General features: G+C 40.4%; 1 protein-coding gene across 2 annotated transcripts in view; it reads right to left on the reverse strand.

Moving 5' to 3' along the window:
• The window catches only part of TMEM255B (transmembrane protein 255B), a 71503-nt gene that overhangs the window by 38405 nt on the left and 8595 nt on the right, over window positions 1-24503 (reverse strand). For both annotated transcript variants that reach the window (XM_017817313.1, XM_017817312.1), the window contains exons 3-4: window positions 19588-19650; window positions 1013-1102 (exon numbers count right to left, since the gene is read on the reverse strand). In XM_017817313.1, the coding sequence (XP_017672802.1) occupies window positions 1013-1102; window positions 19588-19650 (153 nt within the window). The remainder of the gene's footprint in view (window positions 1-1012; window positions 1103-19587; window positions 19651-24503) is intronic.

Consider the following 24503-nt stretch of genomic DNA (forward strand, 5'->3'; position numbering starts at 1 on the left):
GAATAAGTGGCAGTGGTTTTCCAGGGCACAACCACTGAATTTTCAGGAGCAGGAAACCTAAACAGAAGTCTGCTCCCCTCTTCTTTTAAGCAGCTCCTTGGACTTACACCAACCAGAGACCAAGTTATACCAGGTGTCATCCAGAGCAACTAGAGGGCAAATGCAAGTAAAAGCAGGTCACTTCAACATCAGGCAGGCTCTGTATAGCACAAAGCATGATTATAATCCAGAGCGCTTATCCATGCTCGCATTGCACACCTCAGGTGTTTATACCAATGGATGTCTCCTTCCTTGTGCAATGCACGTGAGGTTCTGAAAATCACATTTGATTTAAAGTCCTCTTCAGTAACAGTAAAAAAGAAATCAGTTTATAACTTTATGCTCCAAGTGATCCAAAGCCTAATTATTCTGATGTATTTGCTAACAGAAGTTCAAGTAGGGTTCTATTGATGTCAGTGGAGTTATACTGCCCCTCAATGAATGTAAGCAGAAAGATGAACAGGCCCATGGTATTTCAAAGCAGTGAGAGGGTCATATACCATCATACTTGCTGTATTATGTAGCACACTATATCTGACCTCTAATGCCTATTAACACATATGACTGCTTATTTCCTGAAGATTTTGGAAATCAAAGATCAATTAAAAGGTTGGATTCTGATGGATTTTTAGGTATAGCAAGCAACACATTTCTAACATGCAAACTGGCATATTTAAATCCCCTGGGTTGTCCTGGTGCTCATCAGCATCGAATGCCTTCCAAATCCTTACCATGTCCACAAAACCTTTGAGCAATAGGAAACAAATTATGGTGGTATTTGAAGTGTCCGCCTTTTTCCAAGCAGATATGTCTTTTAGGATGCCTTTCATTTTCGTATCACCTCTTTGGAATCTCCAACAAGAACTATCAATAACCCTAATATATTGCTAGACATAAACCAAAAGAAAATGCTTTTCTGCTAGAAATTACATTAATGATCAAAAATGAAAGATGCCAAAATCACTATACTTACTATGTGTCGTGCTGCGAACACTCCATCAACTATTGCACAACAGAATGCTGCTACCACACCAAAGCTGATAAACACGATGGAGGCTACCAACTGAGAAGAAAAAAACAGATTGAGTAATGTTTTCAATATAATTCTTTAAGTAAAACAATTACGCTAGTTTTTCTAGCAATTTTAAGTGACGGTTCCTCCTGCTGTAATTCGCTTTAGATCAGTGTGTAAGGATGACAGTCACGCACTAGTAAAAAGGCAGAAATTCTTGATGCTGGTTTGACAGACCATCAAGTCCACTAGAAAAGCTTAAATATTTAAAGAGAAAAATAGGTCAGCTGTATGAGTTATTAAATTCAGAGATGATTTCCTCCGAATCACCTTATTTCATAAAATAGCAGTGGTTCCATAGAGAGCATGGCAAAAAGTCATGACAAGGCACTCCCCTTGGGCATTCATCTGAATGCCGTCAGATGAAGAAGCGATGCTATCACTCCTTCCTCTCTCAGATTAGAGAGTTTTGTGACTTTGAGGACTCTGCACCCTGAGTTTGGATGAGTCAGTACATCTAGGGTATAAGGTGAACCTAACGGGCACTCTCTGGCTATGTTTTTAATGTGAGATAATGTACATCTCCCACATCTCTGGCATTTCTCACACAAAGTCACAAGAGGAACCCTTTGAAACATTCTATGTGATAGGTTAATTTTAATTTACAACAGTATTAAATTATTGTAATGAGTTTCTGTGGCTAGGTTTTGGTACTGGGGGGGGGCACTACAGGGGTCTGTTAGAAGCTGCTAGAAGCTTCCCCGTCTAGTGGAGCCAATGCCAGCTGGCTCCAGGACGGACTTCCTGCCGCTGGCCAAGGCTGAGCCAATTAGGAGTAATGGTAACACCTCTGTGATAACATATTTAAGAACAGAAAGGTATTGCGCAGAAAGAACTCCAGCCAGGGAAGAGTGGAGTGAGAACATGGGAACAACAAAGTAGACACCAAGGTCAGTGCAGAAGGAGGGGCAGGAGGTGCTCCAGGTGCTGGAGTGAGGCCCCTGCAGCCCGTGGTGCAGACCATGGTGGAGCAGCTGTGCCCCTGCAGCCCTTGGAGGACTATCGGGGTGCAGAGACCCACCTGCAGCCCATGGAGAAGCTCATGCTGGAGCAGGTGGATATCCAAAGGAGGCTGTGACCCTGTGGGAGGCCCAAGATGGAGCAGGGTCCTGATGGAGACCTGCAGCCCGTGGAGAAAGGAGCCCACATTGGAGTAAGGTTTTCCCGAGTAGGACTTGTGGCCCCTGTGGGGGACTCATGCTGGTACAGCTCATTCATGAAGGACTGCACCCCATGGAGGAGTGACCCACGGGACAGTAGTTTGTGAAGAACTGTTGCCTGAGGGATAGAATCACACACAAGAGGTCCATCAAGGACTGTCTCCTGTGGGAGGGACCCCATGGAAGCAGGGGAAGGACTCCTCTCTCTGAGCAGCAGCAGAAACAACAACTGACCGTAACCCCCATTCCCAGTCCCCTTGCACTGCTGGGGGGGAGGAGGGAGAACATGGAAGGAAGGAGGAGTGGGAGGAACATGTTTTTAAGATTATTTTACTTCTCACTTTTCTGGTCTGATCCTGTTAGTAATAAATTTAAGTAATATCCCCACTTTAAATCAGTTTTGCCCATGAAAGTAATCAGTAAGTGACCTCTCCCAGTTCTTATCTCAGCTCATAAATCCTTACCTGTTTTTTTTTCTCTCCTCTGTCCAGTTGCAGAGGGGAGTGAGAGAGTGGCTTTAGTGGGTACCTGGCATCCAGCCATGGCCAACCCACTACAGTTATAGTTAATAACTGCAACAGATTAAAAAAATTCTTCAAAACCTGACAGAATGGCATTCTTAATTGATAGAGCACATGAAAGAGGGATTTGGTTAAGAATGTGGAACCTTTTTGTTATTTACTAGTCGTTAATTACTCCTTCATAACATGTATTCCTGAAATTTCCAGGTATAGATTACCAAAATCACATCCATACAGTTCATATATCCCTTTTGCCTATACAAAATCCACACCTACGTTACTTAAGCACTGTTTTCACAAGTGTAAAATTTGTAAGGCACCACAAAGCCACTTGAAAAATAGACTCTTTAGCTTATGTTAGGTTAAGAACAGTACAATGTCAATAGTGGTAACAGGGGACACAGCATTGGTGACTTCCTCAAAAAAATTATATTGGGCAAGTAAGAAATTACAGCCATATAAGCCCACAGCATTGGACATGTAGGTCAAAGCAGTATTACCCACTTGGAGACAAGAGCTCTTAGTGAATTGGAAAAAAGTACAACTTAGAAGCAAGAGAATCACAACGTTTTCTGATACACTATTTTGACCTCTCATTAGCTCGTGTCTTATGCAGTCAGAGGTGAGTTGGCACTGCCACAGGGATTGCTGTGGAATTGGAATCCTCAGCACGGGGAGAAAAGCGGCACACAAAGTGGCTGAAGCAGATGGTACTGGCTTATCTTGGGGACCTGCTGCATTCCCCCTGCAGCCAGCTCCAGCCTGCTGAAACCCTAAGAAAGCACTGTTGGCTGCATCACCCTTCAACCTCCACTGTCCCTTGGCTCTCCACTGTGGTAGTTCATGTCTCATGAATTTGGCTGTCTAAAGACCTTGGCATGCAATTCATGAAATCAAGAAGGTTGTGGGCTCCTATCACTGCAGACCACTGGGCTGTGCTGCCCTGTGGCAGCTGCATTTGCTGCAGACCCTGATCTCTTTATTTGAAAATGTAGCAGTGTTTAAAAGTTCTGATTAAGTCATGATTGTCAGATATCTCTATCCTGTTTTTCAGGTCATAGCAGTCAATCAAATAATTAGTGGGCTTAGCCAGTTATCTCCAAATTGCCTGAGCTCAAGATGAATTTACTGGAAGCTGACCTCAAGGTGGCTTTTCATTTCACGCATGAGCAACTTATTGATGATCTACAGTCCCCAAATCAACGTTTTCCACCCACGGAGATAGTTTAAATCACCTAATGAGTATGCTGGCCTTTCAGTTTCACCATATAGCAATAGGAGACCACATATAAAGGTGCACAGTAAATTGCAGTATAGACAGGAGCTATGGAGTTGGCTTTGCACCCCTCAGTCGTGTTGGGGTTCATCTACCCATTCAAGGGGTTGCCTACAGTGAGCAGTCCCTTTGAAATCAAGAACATTTCCTGACTGAAGTAATACTTATTACAATGCCAAGTGGCAGAATGCGGCACTGAGAGGTTCTTATGACTTAAATTGCCTTATATATGTATTCAAATTATAAAAGAACTAATAATAGAAGAATAACACCATAAAAGTCCTTAAAATGAAATTACAGATTTATATTCTCTCTGAAGTCTCTCACTGCTTATTGAGAATGTGAGAAACACATAAACAAAGTACAAAATTAACTACTTCTAAAAATTGCAGCCAAGACAGACAAATGAAGAGCTGTTGTAAATTCAGAAGATAATTTTCCTGAGTAGTATGTGATTGCTGGAGTTGTGAGTTCACAAGCCTAGCACTGTCTAGAAAGAAAAGAAGTGCAGGTTACTTAAACATAGAGAATGCTTGTTGACAGGTACAAGAAATAGCGTTTTAAAAGAAATAAATACTGATCTGTCGCATCATCTCATCTCCATTTTTAATAGCAGTGTGTTTTGTCAGGACAACTGTTCATTATTCATAGCAATAACAGTTATTTAAGAAACAGTTTTTGTTCTTGCTGTTCTGCTGCTGTGCAGCCAGGCTTCTGTACAGCTGTTGCTATCAGAAAATATTTACTCCTGGTTCTGGTATGGAATACAATAATTTGATTATTTACAAGGAGCAATAAAACCAGTTACTAAACAATGAAAGCTGTACTGTGTGGGCCTAACAATCAAAACCAAAAAACAGTTGTTTAACAGAGGTATTTTAGCAAAAGGGAGAGCAAAATAGCACGTGGAATGAGGGACTTCTGTACACAGTATTAACTGGAGAGCTGTTATCTATCTTCAGACACTTCATAGAAATATGAAAACACTCAAAAATGGAAAACTAGTGAAAAACTGGACTGCTAAATTCTTGCATGCTGCCTTCTTTCAGAAAAGACATGCATTTTATTGCAGAATTCACCTGTCTTGGACAACCTCCTGTCCTTCAGAAGCCATACAACAGCACTGCCTGCCCTGTCACCCTCCTGTCCAAACAAGACTAGTGAAGGCAACAGGGGACACACAGTGGCCATGGACACTAGTCACAGATTCTGTTCAGCTGCCAGAAATGCACCTGGCCCAGGTATTTTGCAACTAAGTCTCCTACAACAACAGACCAAATCCAACAAGTAGTTTGGTGAGGCCACCCCAGCTGCAGCCACACTCTCATGTAAACACGGCATCTCAGGCCCCCTGGCGCTTCATGTGCTGAATCACACGCTGCTGGTGCCGTGTCTTCCTGTCCCCTCCTGTCCCTGCTGTGCAACATGCAGAGATGTGCCACCGTTTGCCAGCAGACACATGGAAAATTACATTGCCCCCCAGCATAAGCACGTGCTGGCTACAGGCTGGTACCTTGCTGGATGTTTACAACAGTCCTCTGAAATACTTCTGCAAGGCTAGCTATACTCCAGGTCTCCATTCTAGCACATCCCTGGTTTCCTCATGGCTCTAATTCAGTCCTTACCTGTCCTCAGCCAAAAGGCACAGCTTCTCAGATAACAACAGTCATTTCCAGCACCAGATGCTGTGTGAAATGCCTCATTCACTCAGTTTAGACTAAGTAGATTTGAGACTTTGAAAAATGCATGGATTTTTGTTTTTGAAATCACTTCCGTATGGGATGCAAGTTACATTATATCAAACAGACTCACTTTTCCCATGCTAAATGGCTACTTCTGCATTGCACAGCCTTCAATGTCTCCAAGCACTGTTTGTTCATCAAGTTTCTCTGGGATTTTTTTTCCAGGCAGAGAAATACTCAGAAATATGCTCATCAGTGTAAATTGAGAAACACCGTCATCCAATACTTTTTGCTCTACAAAGTGAAGTCTTTGCAAAAGGCTGTGTGAATGTTATACCACAGGTTTGTAAACTCCTTTTTATCCCCACAGAGGTTCAAGCAAAAGCATTTGGAAAAGAAATTTATGGGGCAGTTTGTTGTTGGCTGCCCCTAACATTACATTTCCCAAATTAGAGTTTAATTCTGTGGGCCATGTTACTGTTTTGATTTCCCTATGTCTCCAAGATCAGAATTTAATACAGGCTTATATAAATCTGCTGCACTTTTTCAGTACATTTCAGGGGATGATGATGTAAGAGCAGAAGTTTACAAAAACTCTTTATCACAAATCCAATACAGAGAATGATTTTCCACCCTGGTGCAACCAGGGAGCTGGAACAACCAATCTCAACCAGGAGCTGCATCCATTACCATGGCACCTCAGCAGGTCTGTAAATTAAAAGCCCTCAAAACTAAGACAATTAAACTCATTGCATTGCATTTCAGATGCTGCTGTCAACTACACACTGCCTGTCTTGTGAGATGGGACTGTATATAAGTGCTTTTAATTGTGAGTTAATTTACTCTAATTTGGAAAGTCTTTCTCTCCTGTGTGGCCCCTTCTCTTCACATAACAGCCACTTCTTTTCCCTGCCCTTGGGACAGAAGTTGTGCTGCTGTAATGAAAATTAAGCCTGGGCAAGGCTCCTACTATGTGGGTTTTCACAATTGAGCTAATTAGGAAGTTTGTCACTACATTAGGTAACGTGCTTCACAATTTATGGCCTGACAAGGTATTTTTTCCAAAGGTTGGTCCTTAAGTAATGGCACTACTGTAACTGAGGCTCCTGCTGGAGGGTTGCCACACCACAGGAGATAGAATTAAGTCATGTTTGTTATTCATTAATGCCAATTCCAATCAGCACTAGTTACAATGACACAAATTCATAATGATGGAAGACTTTCATAGCTGCCCAAACTGTGCCTTCCAATTCCTAAAGGAACCCTAAAAAAAAGCTGGAGAAGGACTTTCCATAAGGGCATTTAGTAAGAGGACAAGGGGTAACAGCCTCTAACTAAAAGAGGGAAGGTTTAGGTTAGATATTAGGAAGAAATTCTTAACAGTCAGGGTGGTGAAGGACTGGAACAGGTTGCCCAGAGAAGTTGTGGATGCCCCATCCCTGGAAGTGATCAAGGCCAGGTTGGACAAGGCTTTGAGAAACCTGGTCTAGCAGAAGGTGTCCATGGCAATGGGGTTGAAACTAGATGACCTTCTCTTTAAGGCCCCTCCCAACCTAAACCATTCTGTGATTCTATGATTCTGTGTTGTCAGGTGTTTAGATCAAGTCTCATACTTAGATCAAGTGACCAAGTCAAAAAACTACAACTTTTCCACAGCATAATCACTGCTGAATCCAGCAAGTTCAGTCATATGGTGTTCAATATTATCAGGAACATAACAGATCTTTGATTTGGGTTTTTTTCTCTTTCTCTGTTGTTAATAGCACCTCAGAGTGTGAGCCTAGGCAGCTGGTCACTGTCATCTGAAATGGTGTCTTGCTCTACAGTCCTTAGTTTGGTTTCCTGCTGTCCAGCCCCTTCTCCTGCTCTCTCTCCCAGTGGGCTGCATCCCTGCATACCACCTCCTGTGCTTACCCAGAGTAAGCCAGTGCAATTCACTCAATAGGCAGAAATTAATTAAATGAGAACTGTAAGGAGAGATGAGCACTAGACCCAGTGCAAATGAGAAGGTGATACCATGTAGCCATGACAGAAGGGAAGGAGGTAGAAGTGCTGACAACTAATAAGTTGTTTCGCCTGTTCCATGTAATTTGCAGTCCTAGAGATTATCAAAGTAAAAGCTAGATTTTAGCCATAATGAATAAATCATAAGGACTGGGGTTATTTTGTTGTTTGTGGTCGAGAAGACTTGTTTTACTGCCTATGAAGAAGTCATATACTGTTTTCCAGTATAGTGTCAGAGATAATGAGGAAAAATAGCAACATGAAAAGGCCAATTGATGTAACACAGGCAGGGGAGAAGTCCCATGAGAAACTTAAGCAATCTCACATGCATAAAAAGGTTGAATTAATTAGATAAACAAATGGAAAGATGACAGAAGCCACATGAGAGGCATAAACTATTGTGCCAAAGAGAAAAAAACAAGATCAAAATCTACTTTCAAAATCAAGGTGGCATTCTCCTTTGGAAAATTTATCTTTTTTTCTTGCCCCACATCCGGAAGGGCAAAATTGTGGAAGGCAGAATTTGCAAGACCTTTTGTTACACCTTAAGTACTCACAGTTAATTTTTATAACAGGTAGGCATTGGTAATGCACATGGTTTTGTCTTTTTCACTTCCAGTGGTATTGACACTCAACTTTTGCAGATAATTCATCAATTAGGCTACACACAAGGGCAAGGGACCACGGAAGTGCCTGTGAATGGGAATTGTGCAACAGGGTGGCTTAGTGGTCCCAGCTTTCACCCAGCCCAAGAGGGCTTATGCAGCACAGTCAAGTAAAACAAGAAAAGGAGCACAGATTCTGAGTCTGCTTAGTCCAGCTCCTCCAGGCACACATGGAGATCTTTAGCATAGAGACTACCTGTTTATTAGTCAGATAAACAGACTACCTGAGCTGCTGGGAACTTTACTTGTGCCATTTGCTGTGACAGCTAGTTGTAGAGGTGGAGGAATTTAGCATCTTACCATGCTGAGACATACCCAGGGTTGTGTGATGGCTGTGCTGGGTACCATGAGAGGAAGTGGCTCACACAGCCATCTTTGCTTGCCATTTCTCTTTAGGGCATGAAAGCCCATTGTTCAAAACTGTCTCTTTGTACCCTTGTTGTTAAGCCTGCCCAGCCATCCACCACTGAGCCTCTCTCATCCTCCTTCCCTGCTCTCTGCCTGCTGGCAGCAACTGTGCCATTCTCACCAGTGATAAGTACAGCAGCTAAAGTCTTCTGCAACTCCAGTTACCTGGAAAAGTAGCATGGAAACATTTTGCCTTAATGTTGTAGTGTCCAAATAATACCCTGTATACTAATTCTGACAGTTCCCTAGTCTAGGTCTCTCTGTTGATTTCATCCTCTAGAAATTCTTTCTTCAGCATTGATCCTTAATTTATACCAATCCATTTGCACTACTCTTTCTGTAATTCATCTCATCTTTTCTTCTAACCTGATAAAGCATTTAAAGATAGAGTTTCTGCAAAAAATGCTATACAAAATAAAGATGAATTTTCCTATATTTTTATCTTCAGGCAATAAAAGAATAGTGGGAATTAAATCAATAGCCATTATGAAACATGAAACAAAATTACTGAAAAAGGTTACCTGATTAATACATTCTTTCTTCTCTCATAATCTAATATCAGATACAAACTCAGACCTAGAATAGCTAGGAAATATTTTCAATTTGTTTTACAAGGAAACCTTTACTAGAATGACCAATCTACTGAATAAAATAACCTATATCAAGCAGTTTCTGTGCACTTAGGCCTTGAAACTGGAGTCATCATTACATTGCAATCAGAGAATTAATTTGATATATGTGAAATGAACACATATTAAATTCAAGATAATCCATTCACTGATGAGCAAAATGCTTGTCTTGACTCAGTTAAAAATGCTACCATGGATAATGCAATATCAGGTTTCCTAGGAGTTTGGTAGAGTCTTAGAGTTATAGCCACTGGAGTCCAGGAGATATTACTGAAACAATTAAAAAAAAAAAAAGACTAAACTGTACTTGCTTCATATTTTCCAAGACAAGAAACAGAAGGCAACCTTAAAAAAAGTATTTTTTTCCCCTAGGACAGGGTTCCTTTTATTATCAGTACTGATTTAAGCCCCCACAGCATCTGAGGACTGCAGTTCATATCCCACTAAGAGTACTGCAGTTACTCTTCCTCTTAGCAGCAGCACATCTCAGCTTCATTCAGCTCATTCAAACAGCACTGCTCTATTTTCTTCCTAGTATGAGTTGATACAACCACCCTAATGACTGACCATCTCTAGTTTAAGCAGGTGCAATACATATGCTCTGCTCCTCCCACGTTTTCACTCCTTTTAGAGATTTTTTTTTATAGCTGCTCTACTTTTCTTCCTGCCGATTAAATAGGGTGCTGACTGTATGATCAAACCCCTTCCCTCTGTTTCACATTCTTACTGCTATGTAGAGGAGCACTGAGGCTTCTCAGGGCAGTTCAGTGTAGTGTGCTGTGACAGGCAACGTCACTCTCTGGCCATCTTCTCCTGGTTTTGCAAGTTCTTGTCTCCCTATTTTAAAGTCACATTCAGAATCAGAGTTGTCATTCCCAAATTATTGCTTTGTTTCAAGAGCTGTCTTTCGGCAATGTACTTTTTTATTCCTTTTCATCTTTTTACATCTGTTTCTTAGCTTTTTTTTTTTTGTCATAGGTGTGTGTTGCCATATTCTATGGTAAACCACGTGAACTGATTCCAGATTATATTTGAGACCAAAATTATTGGTGCATTTGCATTTGGTACTGTGTTCATTTGTGCAGATGTAAGTATAGGCTGAGGCATACCAAAAACAGGAGCAGCAGGCCTTCACAAATCAGATGGGTCTGTATTGGCAATTATCTGGGCTCTGCTCAGTAGAAGTACTGAGGTGTGAAGCCTCAGTAAGTATTTCTGAAATGGGAATGTTGCGGTGCTTCATCCAAAGTGAAGCAGTAGTTCTTATCCAGCCTGCTAAATGGTACCAATTGTGGTGTTTTGTATGTGGTGAAGCTGCTAAGAAAATTCTCTTAAGGGGTAGACTTCATCATATATAACTTCAGCTACTTAAAATATAAGTATTTGCATCAGGTGGTTATCTGTGCTCCTATGTAGTCAGTGGAGAACCAGGCACTTCCAGATACCTTCTACGCCTACTGTGAAAGGGGATGAATTACCTTCTGATGGTATCTTTTTTCCCACTGGCTACAGAGGAAGCCTAGGTGAGGAAGTACCTGCATAGCCAAAATCAACATCTTGTCAATAATTCTTTCATTCCCTTGATGATGGCTGCTCTGATCTGTGCTTTTTCTTTTCCACTTCGGAACTTCCCTTCACTCATTTGCCTGGGACTTAAAAAGGAGGGAGGGGAGTAATGTGAAAGGAGAAAAGGATGCCTAGAAGAAGACAAAGTGAAGTTATACAGAAAAGAGAAAAAAAAACCATCTGGATTTCATAGCTGGAGAAATGCTAATGGTTTTGGAACCAGCCTAAGTAAGCCTTAGTCCAGTAGGCACTTCAAACTGGTAAGAATTCCCCTTTGCAAACATCAACAAAAGCACTTCTCTAAAAATGGTTAAAAATTATTATACATTTAAGGACATAAAATTCACCTAAACAGAGCATTAAAAGGAAAACGAACAAAAGCGAGAGAAATTTAGATTTGCTGATCAGCAGTGCTGACATTATAGTCGCATACTTCCTTTCACGGATGCTCTTTTATTGATTAAACTGGAACAAGCCCATTTCATCGCTTAAACAGAGGTAGATGTTCAGAGTAGTAGAAGAACAATAAACCAAAAATACATAGCACACCGTGTGTCATAAAAGTTTATGCTTCCTGGTAAAAAATAGTGAAATTTACATAAATCAGGACTGTTACAGCTCAGTGTTTTATCAGCAGGAAGTGTTTTTACACCAAAATCTGTGTTTTCATAAATCATTTTTCACTATATAGTGACTGCATTTGTTTCTCAAGACACACACACTCTTTACCAGAAATGCATTACAATTACAAGCTTTCACGTAGTGAAGTTCTACCTGCAGAGTCTGCAAGATTGTATCTGGCCATCAGGGATGCTCAGCTATTCAATTTGAACTGTTCTTCAACAAGAGGCTCAGAAACCACCTGTTCTTTTCACAAGGCACACCCCACCTCACCCTCTCCACCATGCACACATGAGCACTTATCCCAGACTCCTTACCAAGACTTTCTATTTATCTTGTGCTCCTACTTGCTGTAGAGAGTGACTTTGTTGTTCCACAAGCACATTTCATGAGTCATAAAGTTTACTTTTGCTTTCAACTGTGTGACAGTAATGCTTTCATTACATAAACAGCCGAAGAAAACAAACTGGCAGTTAAAAAGTGTCCTATTATGCACTTAATTCTGTGTGCTGTTTCCAAGCACACATCTTAAAGGAACCATATCCCAAAAGACTTGCACTTAATAAGACAGAGGACTTAAACTGAATTGGTGGCTTGAGTCTCTGATTCAAAAGAATGGGGCTAGCCTTCAAAAATCGGAGTGTCAAAAATAAACTGTGCTGGTGCATATATATTTTCATACATATATATATATATATCTTATGTATGCATCTCCCTTCTGTTTCTATAGAATAAAGCTTCCAGAAGCAAACTGAAGTAATTCTTGTTGCCAAAAAAAAGCTCTCTGAATAGAAACCAAAGCATCCCTTTCCAAAATGTTCCCCTTTGGATTCAATTTTCCATTTCTTTCTACCAATGATAACAGCGAAAATGTGGTAGTTTGTTGTCTGAAACTGAGCTAATGCTTTGTTGTGTCACAAGCTGAGGAATCTGGGAAGGGTACTACATGGGATTGGTACAACCAATGGACCAGCATAGGGTTGTGTGAGAAGGCAAGAACTACAGTGCTGGGATGCAAGTGGATGTATTTGGTGGCACCTCTCTTGGTATGTCAGACAGACACAGCCCTGATGATGGAACACAGAGATTACTACAGACCTGACTGTACTTCCCATTACAGCTTTACTAGCTCAAACACCCTGGCAGACACATCTATGAGTGAAAAAAGCATTTTGTGCAATAAAGACATAGTGTCAGCGGCACAGTGGCATAGACTTTTCGTCATTATGACAGGTATTTACCAGCACATGTCAGCTGTAAATACCTACTTGTACATATATTACAGGTTATATATTATATGGTTATAATGTCATATTAAATTTCTATATTGTAATATTTACATACAAATATTTGCACGACTAGCTGATGAATCTGCGCTGGTAAAATCTGAAAGTATAGACCTGTAGTTACATGATGTGAAACGCCGAACCACCAGGAACTAGACCACAGAAGATCTGAAACATCTCCCACACTTCCTTTGGTAATTCACACAGTGAGAGCACCTATTTTTGTCTTTGAGTCAAATTCTCAAACACTGGGGGAAACTTACTCTATCTAACTTCAGGCTACCTAACTCACTGACAGCACTTAGATTATGTTTTCACAGAACAGTGAGTTGATAAAACACTTCATTACTAGCAAAAGGGACAAATCTTGTTCCACCTCTCCACGTATTCCTTTCTACTCTCAGCCATACAGCCCCACCAGTTACTTTGCTATGTATGACGTTTATTAGGCTATGAACCTTTTTACTCACTTAACCAGTGGAAATTATTTCTGGCTGGGGCAAGGAAGATGAGAAGAAAGAATCAGCAAAATAGAGGACAGAGGAAAGGAGAGAAGAGAGAAAGGAAGATCTCTCTGTATCAGTGGATATTTACATTTATTACAAATTGGAAATCCTCACATTAAATGCACAAAATCAAAGAACTGCATTAAAAAAATCCAAAATACTTTATTCAGTCCTTTATTCATGGAATATATAACACTAATAATAGCAAAATGTCTCTCATAATATTATACTAAGTAAAATAAATTAGAAATAACTTTTCAACTATTTACATTTTCTTTGTCTATAAAACTTTCTTCTTTTAATTTCACTTGTCTTCACTTTGGATGGTGTTTTCATACCCACAGATATATCACCTGTCCTCCTCCTCTTCAGCTGATATAACTGAGCCTTCAAAACACCTCCTTTTATTCATCTCACTTTTACCCCTGACTTTGCTGAATATTTTCCTGCATTACAAGGAATAACACAGATTTCCCAGACCTACCATATACAGACCACTTTCAAAATCCTTCCTGAAAAGGATTAAAAAGGGGTTTCAAAGCTGATTCCTGCAAAATAAGGCAGCTAATGCCCAAGACTGCACCACATATATAGCACTAAAGGAGACTGGACAGTCTATATATAGGCTGCTCTGCTCTAAACCCAAAACTTGTCAGAGTTATAGTACAATATATTTTGTAATCTCCTCAATATTATGGAAGAGAAATATAATTGCCTCTTCACGCAGGATTTTTCTTACCACACTTTAGCTACCTAAAACTCCAGAGTCTAGTCTAAATCACCCTTCCAGGTTCCTTCCAGAACCTAAGAAGAGAATGAGATACCTGCAAAGGGCACCTCATTAGAGAGGTTTGAAGAGCTAGGCATGAGAGAGCGGGAAGATGCTCTCAAAGAATAAGCTGTTTGAACTTCACAGCTAATACGATTCTTTCATATTTTGAAAAGAACAGACACCTAAAGAAGAGCCACTCAAGCTCATGCAAGTATCAATGTCAACCTATACTGCTTATCATTATATAAATCCCCTTGTCTGTTTCTGAAATGTGCAGTTAGATCACACCACAAAACCTAGAACACATTTATGACTGAAAAGGAATTAGTAGGTCTTTTCAGTTTCAATCATTTTAAAGCTGCTAAACAAGACAAGGATGATTGATAATTTTTTCCATTATTATAATTTCCACACCAGCATTAATTGTTTTTCCCTGAACTATGTGAAATATGAGCACACAAAAAATCAACAGTGAAAGAAAGAAGTGCTGCTGACTTTGTCAGAATCTTGAGTTCATAAGAGAAATTATACCTTGGTAATTACAAAAATTGCCTTTATATTATCTGCATTTCCCGTGCACAACAGTAAAGACTTTTCTTTTTATTTATTTGCACAGGAACATCAAAGACGGTCTCAGGAAATCTACAGAATTTCAGTGGTCTTTCTTTATGTAAACAATTTGCTTTACTTAGCTTAATATGTGATATGAAATCTATCAGTAATTAATACCTTTGACCAAAATCTGCACACAGCCAGTCTCTTCTAGAACGTTCGATTTGCATGAAAAAGTAGACGAAAAAAAATAGATTTGAACTGAGCAGATTAGGTACACATAGCAGTATACATTTTTTTGTACATATTAATAAACACCACCTTTACACAAAATGCCCAGTGGGCATTTTCTGAAGGACGTAACCTATTTACAAGATACATCAGTTTTGAAAAGTGAAAGAGGTTTATCTCTTCTGAAAACTGGCTCACACATGTAAGTGCTTCAAAAAAACTTTTATTCTGAAACAGGTGCAAATTTGGTGGCAGGAGATGATATTGAAACACTACCGTCATGTATGTGTGAACACGGGGAAGGAATGCATGCATTGTCAGAGAAGTCTATCAACTGACAAAAAAAAGGAAAATTACTGCTTTGCTTCTCCATCTTCTGCTTTAGTTGCTTTTCAACACTTCATTTGAAATCTAACTCTTGTTCACAGAGATTGGGAAGCAAGCATATTAAGGCACCTAAAATTAGCATCCCTTGAGAAGCCTGAACAAACAGCTTTGCCTTTTCTATCTGCATGCAGAACTCCATGTTTTAACCTTCCTCATGTTTTCAAATTCTGCTTTAGTCCATCTCTCTGAAAAAGTCATGGGCCAGACTGAGCCAGCTGAGCATTAGATTTATATATGAGTATGTGCTAGACACGTCAGCAAGAAAATTAAATATTTGTTAGCATGAAGAAAACATGAGGAAGACTAAGCAGGACAAATTTGGGTCTCAGACCTGCTGCAGACAACTGCCTCCAAGTTGTGCCTAAGTACCAAGGTTTGTACTAACTCAAATCTCATGAGGGGGAGGTGTAGGCTGGATAGCAGGAAAAAGTTCTTCACCCAGATGGTGGTTGTGCACTAGAACAGGCTCCCCAGGGAAGTGGCCACAGCATCAAGCTTGTCTGAGTTCAAGAAGTGTTTGGACAATGCTCTCAGGCACATGATGTGACTCTTGGGGTGTCCTATACAGGGCCAGGAGTTGGACTCGATGATCCTGACGGGTGCCTTCCAACTCAGCATATTCTATGACCCCTCCCCATCCTCTCTGTGTCCTTTATGCTCCTGTACCTCCTCCCACTCCCTCCCTGCCTGCGCTGCTCTGTGCCACAGCTGTGCTGCTGTCAGTGTGGCTCCCACAGCCCTAATGAGGGCAACATTGTGCTGTTGCAAACATTCAAAACCCTGACAGCTGTTATGGTGCCCTTGCATCTCCCAATCACTCCTGTAGGCACCACAGCTTCAGTATGCTCATTTTCAGCCTTGCAAACAGTACAGCTTGGTGAGGCTGGCATTGGAAAGACTTGTGAGTGAAACTGTGAGCCAGTGCTTGGTTTATCCATTGGGTTAGCTAAAACTACATGCATGGTGTCACATCGACATTGCACATTTAGAGAGTGCTTCATTTCTAGGTGCTAGCTCATGCCACCTCCACATATTTTCCGAGCAGAAACCTGTTACAGCACTCCCTCAGCACAAATTTCTGCTCTCAGCTCAACTCTGCTGCCATGAACCCCCCACACACACCCAGCCTTCCCCACCTCTGTGTGTAATTTCAGCATCTCATTTCCTGATTGGAAATATTTTGTACTGTAATGTGAGGAGAAGGAAAGCAAGCAAACGAGCAAGGACACTTCATGTCTTACAATCAAATACATTTGATTTGAGCAGTATCATATTTCCACCCATCCAGCTGCAGAAAGTGTGCCTTTGTAATGAAACAACATACAGTTTTATATGCTGTTCTTCAATCCACAACCTGCTTTGCAGGTTACAAGAGAGGCGAAAAGAGACTGCAACACATTATTCTTCAATGCCTTCTGTTTGCCACTTAGAAACATCCCAAGTCAGTGCAAATCTTCAGTTAAAGCTGGTGCCAGGCTTTGCATAGCAGAGCCAAGCACAAATGCTAAGAGCTGAAGTGAAATCATACTAGTCAATGAGGCAGAGCCTGCTTCTGCAAGCAGCAGTTCCTTTAAATTAAGTGTTATACCTTGGTCAGCACATTGAACTCCCACTGTGGGCCCTGGGATGCCAAGAATGAGGTCAAAGAGGTACAATATTATTAATGTCATGTTTTAAGAACAAACCATTGTCCATTCTACCTAATTGTGTTTTCATTCTTTCTCAAACTCCCTGCTCATCAGTTACTGAGTGCTGAGTTTTGCTGTACTAGTTTCATTAATCATTATATATTTTATATTACATTTAGCATTTCATCAACCATGAAAGAACTTGGACTTACAGAGGACAGCTCACAAGGAAATAGAATTTCAAGACAAAAAGACAAACAGATTTAAGTAGAAATGTCAATTTAAAATAGGGGGGGGGAGTTTCCTAGCTCAATTGAACCTGCATTCATTTTCAATTTAAACAACAAATAAAAAAGGAAGTATTGAGTCATTACAAGACCCAGACAATTGTCAGAGCTATATTGAGTTAAACTCAAATTATACTGCAACTGCTCAAAGGAAGTCTAGTTAAAATACAAGCAACTGAGTAAACAATTTCTTTTCCTTCTCACTCCCTTTTGTCCTGCTGCACTGTATAAAATTTTTTGTTACAGGAATATGACATTTATGCTACCCTTCTGTGCTTATATAAGGCTTTACAATCTTACTGACGGTTGCAAATTTGTTAAAGCTGACCTAAACTCTTTCAATCAAATATACTCAGTTATGTCCCAGAGAATAATTACCACTCTCTGTTGTAGTACGACGTAAATCCTTTCAATCTGATTTCTGCAATATTTGAAACAAACAGCTCAGCCTCGGCAAAGACAATGTTAAAAGACCCACAGTGGACAGTGCTCAAGGCAGGAAGCATAATTAAACTTTCTAGTTATTCTCTTAGTCTGTTCCCCAGAAATCCAGTCTTTCAACAGCCAAATCATAACTATGTGTTATTAGCAGGAAGAAGTTTTCCTTATTCCATGCTGGGATATGCAAACAGGCACTAATACCAAACATGCGGGACACTTATTTTTCCACAGTCCCTGTGTAAATGACACAACATGCTGAGAAATACATGGTTTAACCACTTTATAGCTTTTTCAGACATTTAACTTCCTGCTAAGGGCAGAAGCAATAGAAAAACTATGAGGCAGATTAGAAGAAAATGGAAAAATAAAACAACCTTAAAACATTATGCCTGTTAGTAATGTAGGGTGAGTGCTGTGGAAGATAAAGCTATTTTCATCTGCCCACCACTCAGTCTGCAACTTGAAACCTGCTGTTCATCCTAGTCTCTAATGTAGAAATCAGGGGCAATGGTTTTTAAAAAACTGACCTGCTGCAGATTTTTGTCTCATAGGTCATGCCCCATTTGGATTCTCTACTGTTTAATAAGTTGTGAGCTAACATTGCAACCTTTACCACCGTGGGGGAACTGAGTCATAATTCTCTTCTCTACCCCCCTGTGAATTTTCATAAAACTTGAGGGAACTGCACACCCTTGAAGTCTCTTCCACCCTCTTGAATTTGCCTGAAACTGGTCAACATGCTAAAAAAATGGAATAGGGAACAGGGAAAGACACAGACAAACATTACAGCTTTATAAATCTTATTCCTTTGGGAAACCCAGCCAGAAACAAAAGTTAAAAGCAAAGGAATACTTGCAAAGACGCCACTGACACTTAAAGACAATGCAAAAAAAGAGTGATATTATGAAAGAAATTTGCCTACAAATAGTGAGAACATGACTGCATTTTATGAAGAACAAAACAGGAAATGACAACAGACTACTTGTAAGTAAAATAGTTACTTGGTAATAAAATGCAAAGTAAATCCATCAGTTCCTCCTCTGACCTTAACACCATTCTTGATTTATACCAGTGAAACCTGTGCATTATGAAATTAATCATATTTCATGATGCTTGTATATAATCAATCTTCTGTAAAGTGCACATTGGACATGCTGTTATTCAACCCAGACTTCAATTTTTAGCAAAGAACAAGGAAAGTGTTAAGAATTTCCACAAATTCCTTCATCCTTCTTCAGATCCCTTCCTTTGCCTTCCAGAGACTTTCTATGACTTCCTCATATATATAAAAGCAAAGCATTTGGAAAGCCAAGCTAAATCTACAAACAAATCACACAGTATCTCAGATCCTATCTGATGTAGCCCTAGAATCTTGACAGCAAGAGCTCTGGGTTTTTTTCTTCTGTTTAACACATATAGTTTCAGGAAAGTGTTCCTGACTTAAACTTCTTGTGCAGGATGAGATCAGCTCTTAGGGTAGAGCTGATCATGTAGGTTGTTGATGCTCAAATTAGTGTTTTGCTCTCTACTCACCCTTTTCCCAGCTACACGGTCCTGGCCAAGCTCTGGCCTTATCTAATCCTGTCCTTGGTCAATTCAACTCACTAAACTAGCAGGAAAGTAAACTCAGTAAAACATAGCAAGTTGCTTTTGTCTTGCCTAGTACAAATGAAGTCACTGGCCAGTTCATATTTCTCATTCTCTAAAACTTCTCAGAAGTGGTGAAACAAATGACTAATATTTTGAGGCAGATGCATCAGTTTTAAGTCAGCTGAAAATCCCTGTTTTTCATGCTTAATACATTATGATACAAAAAAAAAAAAAAAGAGAAGACTGAAAAGGGCTGTTACTTACTATTTGTCTTCTGTTTTCTACCAGGTAGATGCCAACAATCCCTAGGAAAGATCCAAAGCCAAGCTAAGGCAAAGAAAAAAAACAAAAGAAATGCATGAGGTCAGCTTATTTGGTCAATATACCAACACATGCAGAGATATCTGAGCTGATGCATCACAGAGATGGGCTAACTGGGATGGATCAGGGGAAAAGGTGGAAGTTACTGCTGGACATAAATAATACAATGTAATGGGCAAGGGCCAGAACTTCAGCTCTTTGGTATTTCAGTGCAAAATTTGTCACATAGTAAACAGAAGCCCATGCAGACACATTTCTGTAACCTGACAAATGTTACCATTGTCACATGTGGTTTTACACACTGTGAAACAAAAATTACGTGAAATAGGAGAAAAGAATACTTACATTTAGTCCATACATCATTATTTTGGAAAATTGCAAAGCTTTAGGCAACTGCAAACAGTTTTTCACAAAAAAATTGATGTGCTCCTGCCATGCAAATGACGCAAGTTCAAACCCTTAGAATTAGGTTTGTTTGACTGAACACTATCACAGATCCCAGAAAAACTCCTTGCTAAAATGCTAAAAGGACCAGTACAGTCAGCTGCGTCACCAACAGCCACAGGAGAGAGAGAGTAGGAAGGGCCACTGGAGTAAGGTGGCCCTAATGTTCCTACCAGTGTTGCTTTAACACTGGCATGGCAGGAATAGCCCCCTCCTTATGATGGGTCGATGAAGGTTTGGAGCAGTAGAAACGACTTGTTTTCATGGCTAACATGAAGTAAAGCAGCAACAGGTGATAACAGCTTTCCATCAGGACTCCCACTGGGCTCATGTTGACTAGGAAAAATGAGGTCTCCTTGGTGCTAGACACCTGTGACATAGCTGGCCACAGACTCAGAAGAAGCCATAGCAGGACTGCAAGTGTCAACAGGCTCTTTCCATAGGGCTCCCTCCTTGCCTTGCCTGGCTGCACGTTGTCCTGTGGTCAGCTCAGACTCAATTCCCCATCACTCCTATGCTCTCCTCTTCACTAGGGCTGACATTCCTCCCTGCCCAAACAAAGCCTCAAGTCACACCCTTGGATTCCACCCAACCCACTCCATGGGGCAAGATATTTCTGCTCAGGAATCTAAGCCCCTTTAAGCCCCTCTCTGGAATGAGGTCTCTGAGTTGAGCTCACAGCCTCTCCTCCAAGAACAAATTAAGTTTTTAAGGACTATATGTCCCAGCCAAGGGTTTGAGCCATGTCTGTAAATTCCTTGCTGGTATGCACAACTACTCACAGCAGAAAGCAAATCCCCTGCAAGCACTTTACTTGCTCAGTATCAGAGGAATCCGTCACTTATTCTCAAGAAAGCAAATGCAGGGAAAGGAGATTTACTCTTGAGTGCTTTGGGAAGATTTATGTGAAAGGGAGGCACAAGGACTAAGAGTTGAGACTTTGAAAGAGTGAGCAAGTGCACACTGACAGCAGAATGGTAGAGAGACTTGGAACCGTGAGCAAGGACACACTGTTCAGGAGACAGCAACTTCGTAAATTGAGATAACTACATCAAAATGACACCTGGTTCCAAGCCCCATTTTTCATTCCAGAAGGAACAATTCATAAAGCCCCATTTATTGCCAATGAAGGAGACACAAAATGGAGTAATATTATCCATATGAAGAAAAAAAATGACCGAATACATAACAATAGCAATTAAATCTGAAGGAGCAGAACCACAGAGATCACAATAGAAGCCATGGAATTGCTGAGATTGGTTTAGGGTCAGATGAGCTGCTTTTTTTGTCTGTTTAGACAACAGGCTATTTGGCTTGGGAACTCTGGGAGTCTAGGTCAGTATGCTGACTGGGAAAATTGGATCCCATTGAAAGATTATAAGAATAGCAAACAAAAATAATACAAGCAGTAGTCATAGAGAAGTGACATTAAATATTTAGGTATAAATAATATTTATAAGGAAGTGAGGCTGAAGAAGTTCCAACTTTGTATTTGCAGAGCATTCCAAAAAGACAGCCCAAACTGATGATCAAGCAGTAATTTACTAAATGCAGACACCTCCCAAAGTGTAACATTATATTAACTCGTCTACATGCAGAATTATTTTACACTCAATTACTTTGGATGCATAAATGCAGATAATACCTAGCTCTATAAAGCTGAATTTAGAAAAAAGATTTTTTCAAAACAAATTACAAGTGACCACATTTGCAGGGAAATTAAGGCACCTAACTTCTTGAAGCCAGTGGGAACTAGGCAGAAGCCAAATTATATTATGAATCTAACCCTGAAGCCATGTTCTGCAAATGCTTCTCGATGCAAGTAAATCTATGCCAGTGGATAGTGCTACTCACCTTCGTAGGTGTTTGCAAGGTAGGGTTAATTCTGAATGTTTTTTAAGAAAAAACTCTTACCTAAGGTCAGTAGAGATTTACATCTCATCCATCAGCTGTTAAATTAATATTTTACTACTGAATTCTATGACAATTAGATGATATTTTTAATTTAAATGAACGCTGTCCTCATATTCTTTCTTTCCTCTGAGCAAAGCAGTTAAATATGTAGTGTTGAATTCACTCCCCTGGCTTTAGGTATCTAGAAGTTTGGGATCAGTGCTATGTTGGTTTTCTAAGCTCCCTCTACTGTCAGCAAAGAGAAGCACCTTTTGGGGGCTATTCAGTTCATCCTGAAAGGTGGCTGACTGTGCAGAGGAGGAGAGTCCATCTCATAGTGATGGTGGGAAGTGATTCTGCCCCTCCACTCTGCTTTGCTGAGACTCCACCTGGAGTACTGTGTTCAGTGGGGCTGCCAAAATAGGAAGGACATGGATCTGTTGGAGCAAGTATAGAGGAGGGCTACAAAGATGATCAGAGGGCTGGAGCACTTCTCCTTGATGACAGGCTGAGATAGTTGGGGTTATTCAGCCTGGAAACGAGAAGGCTCCAGGGGACCTTATTACTGCCTTCCAATTCCTAGAGGTGCAGTACAAGAAAGCATGCAATGACAGGAAAGGGTGAATAGCTTCAAACTGAAACAAGGTAGGTTTAGATAAAATATCAGGAAGAAATTCTTTACTGTGAGGGTGGTAAGGCTCTGGAACAGGTTACCCACAGAAGTTGTGGATACCCCATTCCCAAAGTATTCAAGGCTAGTTTGGATGGGGCTTTGAGCAACCTGGTCTAGTGGAAGGTGTCCCTGTCCATGGCAGGGAGGTTGAGATGATCTTTGAGGTCCCTTCCATCCCAAACCATTCTATGATTCTAGCATAGTTCATCTGCCAATGCTGTGCTGGTGTCAATCACCTCTGGCAGTGAGGCAGGAACACAGCAGTGCTGTCACACACCTCTTACTAGACTTTTGGAAAGATATCATATAAGATTTGCATAGAACCTTTAACTCTTGCTAAATGTTTGCAATATTTAATATTTGATGACATTTACAGTAACAATTACCCATCACTCTTTCTCAGTTACTTCAAAAATCCATCACACATGCACAAATAGAATTCCGAATTTTATGAAAATTATTTAGCTCAAATAATATTTTGACAGGGAAAATTATTAATAAAAGGTTTTATTTTCAAAGTGTTCTATTAAATTCTTGCTATTCTACCTGGTTGCTAATGACTCCAAGATTTAGGAAAAAAAATTGAGCAGATGATATTTTTCAGATGACTGAATAGACACTGTGTATTCCTAAAAGAAAATAAATGCTGAAATAACCTGTTTTGTGCAAATGGGTGTGTTTATTACTTATTACACTTGCTAAAGACAATAGTTTAAAAATGAAACTTCTTTCTAGAGAATGAATGCAGATAATTAATGTGGTCTTCTAAAAGATTTTAACTCAAATTATGGAACAAGAAGAGACTTTTGTCGGTATTAATCTATTTTAGGTTAATGGAAGGGAAATTCATTCTTTTAAGGTCTTATTCTTGGAACTGCTTTTTGTTCTATTTTTAAAACACCACTGCTTATATATCATTATCCCAAAATTATCTTTCTGAAAGTCCTGTTCTCAGCGTGACGCTAAGATGTAAGAGGACTTGTTTAGGAGGAACAATTCTAACTCACAAATTTTTAATGGCAGTGCAAAATGTATGCACAGTATTAAAAGATGCATATTCCTCTTCTCTGGACATTTAATTGCATAGAGAACAAGAAATAACGGTACTTTACAACATATTTTGTCAGTGGTGGAGCCACATACCTAAGCAGGTGTCTAAGTCTAAGCATGTGAGTTTCCTTCTCCACTTTGCACCCTTTACCTCCTCTTGGCTGACTCGTGGAGACCAAATGAAGTAGATGGGCCCTTCTCTATTTGCTGCCTGTCATGATCATGGCGAGGCTTCGCGAACGAAGATTTGGGAAGGCTCTATCCACATTTGCTACAGGCACGTTGGTGGCTTATGAGGCCAATACGTGACAGACATATCCGATTGCAAAAGGCACAGCAGAAAGACTCCTTAGGAGGTGTATTCTGCAATACACGGTTCTTTCTGCGCTGCCTTTTTTCCTCGAGAGTGATCCTGCGTGTGTTCTCTAAGGAGACAGCTGCGTTATAGATGGTGTGTCTCCAGGCCTCCCGATTGGAGGCCAGAGTAGACCAGTTGTGTTGATCAATATGGCCAAGGCTGAGATGTTGTTTCAGGGAGTCCTTTTATCTTTTCTTCAGGGCTCCTCTCATGCGGCAGCCAGTGGCAAGTTCACCATAGAGCAGGATCTTAGGGAGGCGGTGGTCCTTCATCCTTGAGACGTGCCCTGCCCATCGCAGCTGTGTTCTCAGTAACATGGCCTCAATACTTGTGACAGCTGCTTGCTCAAAAACAGATGTGTTGCTGCCTGTACTCCTTTTAGTTAAAACTCAGCCCAGGTATTTAACTTTTTTTTTTTTTACTCCAGGGATTTCTATGCTT

The sequence above is a fragment of the Lepidothrix coronata genome, unplaced genomic scaffold (genome assembly GCF_001604755.1).
Source record: "Lepidothrix coronata isolate B3197 unplaced genomic scaffold, Lepidothrix_coronata-1.0 Scaffold60, whole genome shotgun sequence".
NCBI classification, from domain to species: Eukaryota; Metazoa; Chordata; class Aves; order Passeriformes; family Pipridae; genus Lepidothrix; species Lepidothrix coronata.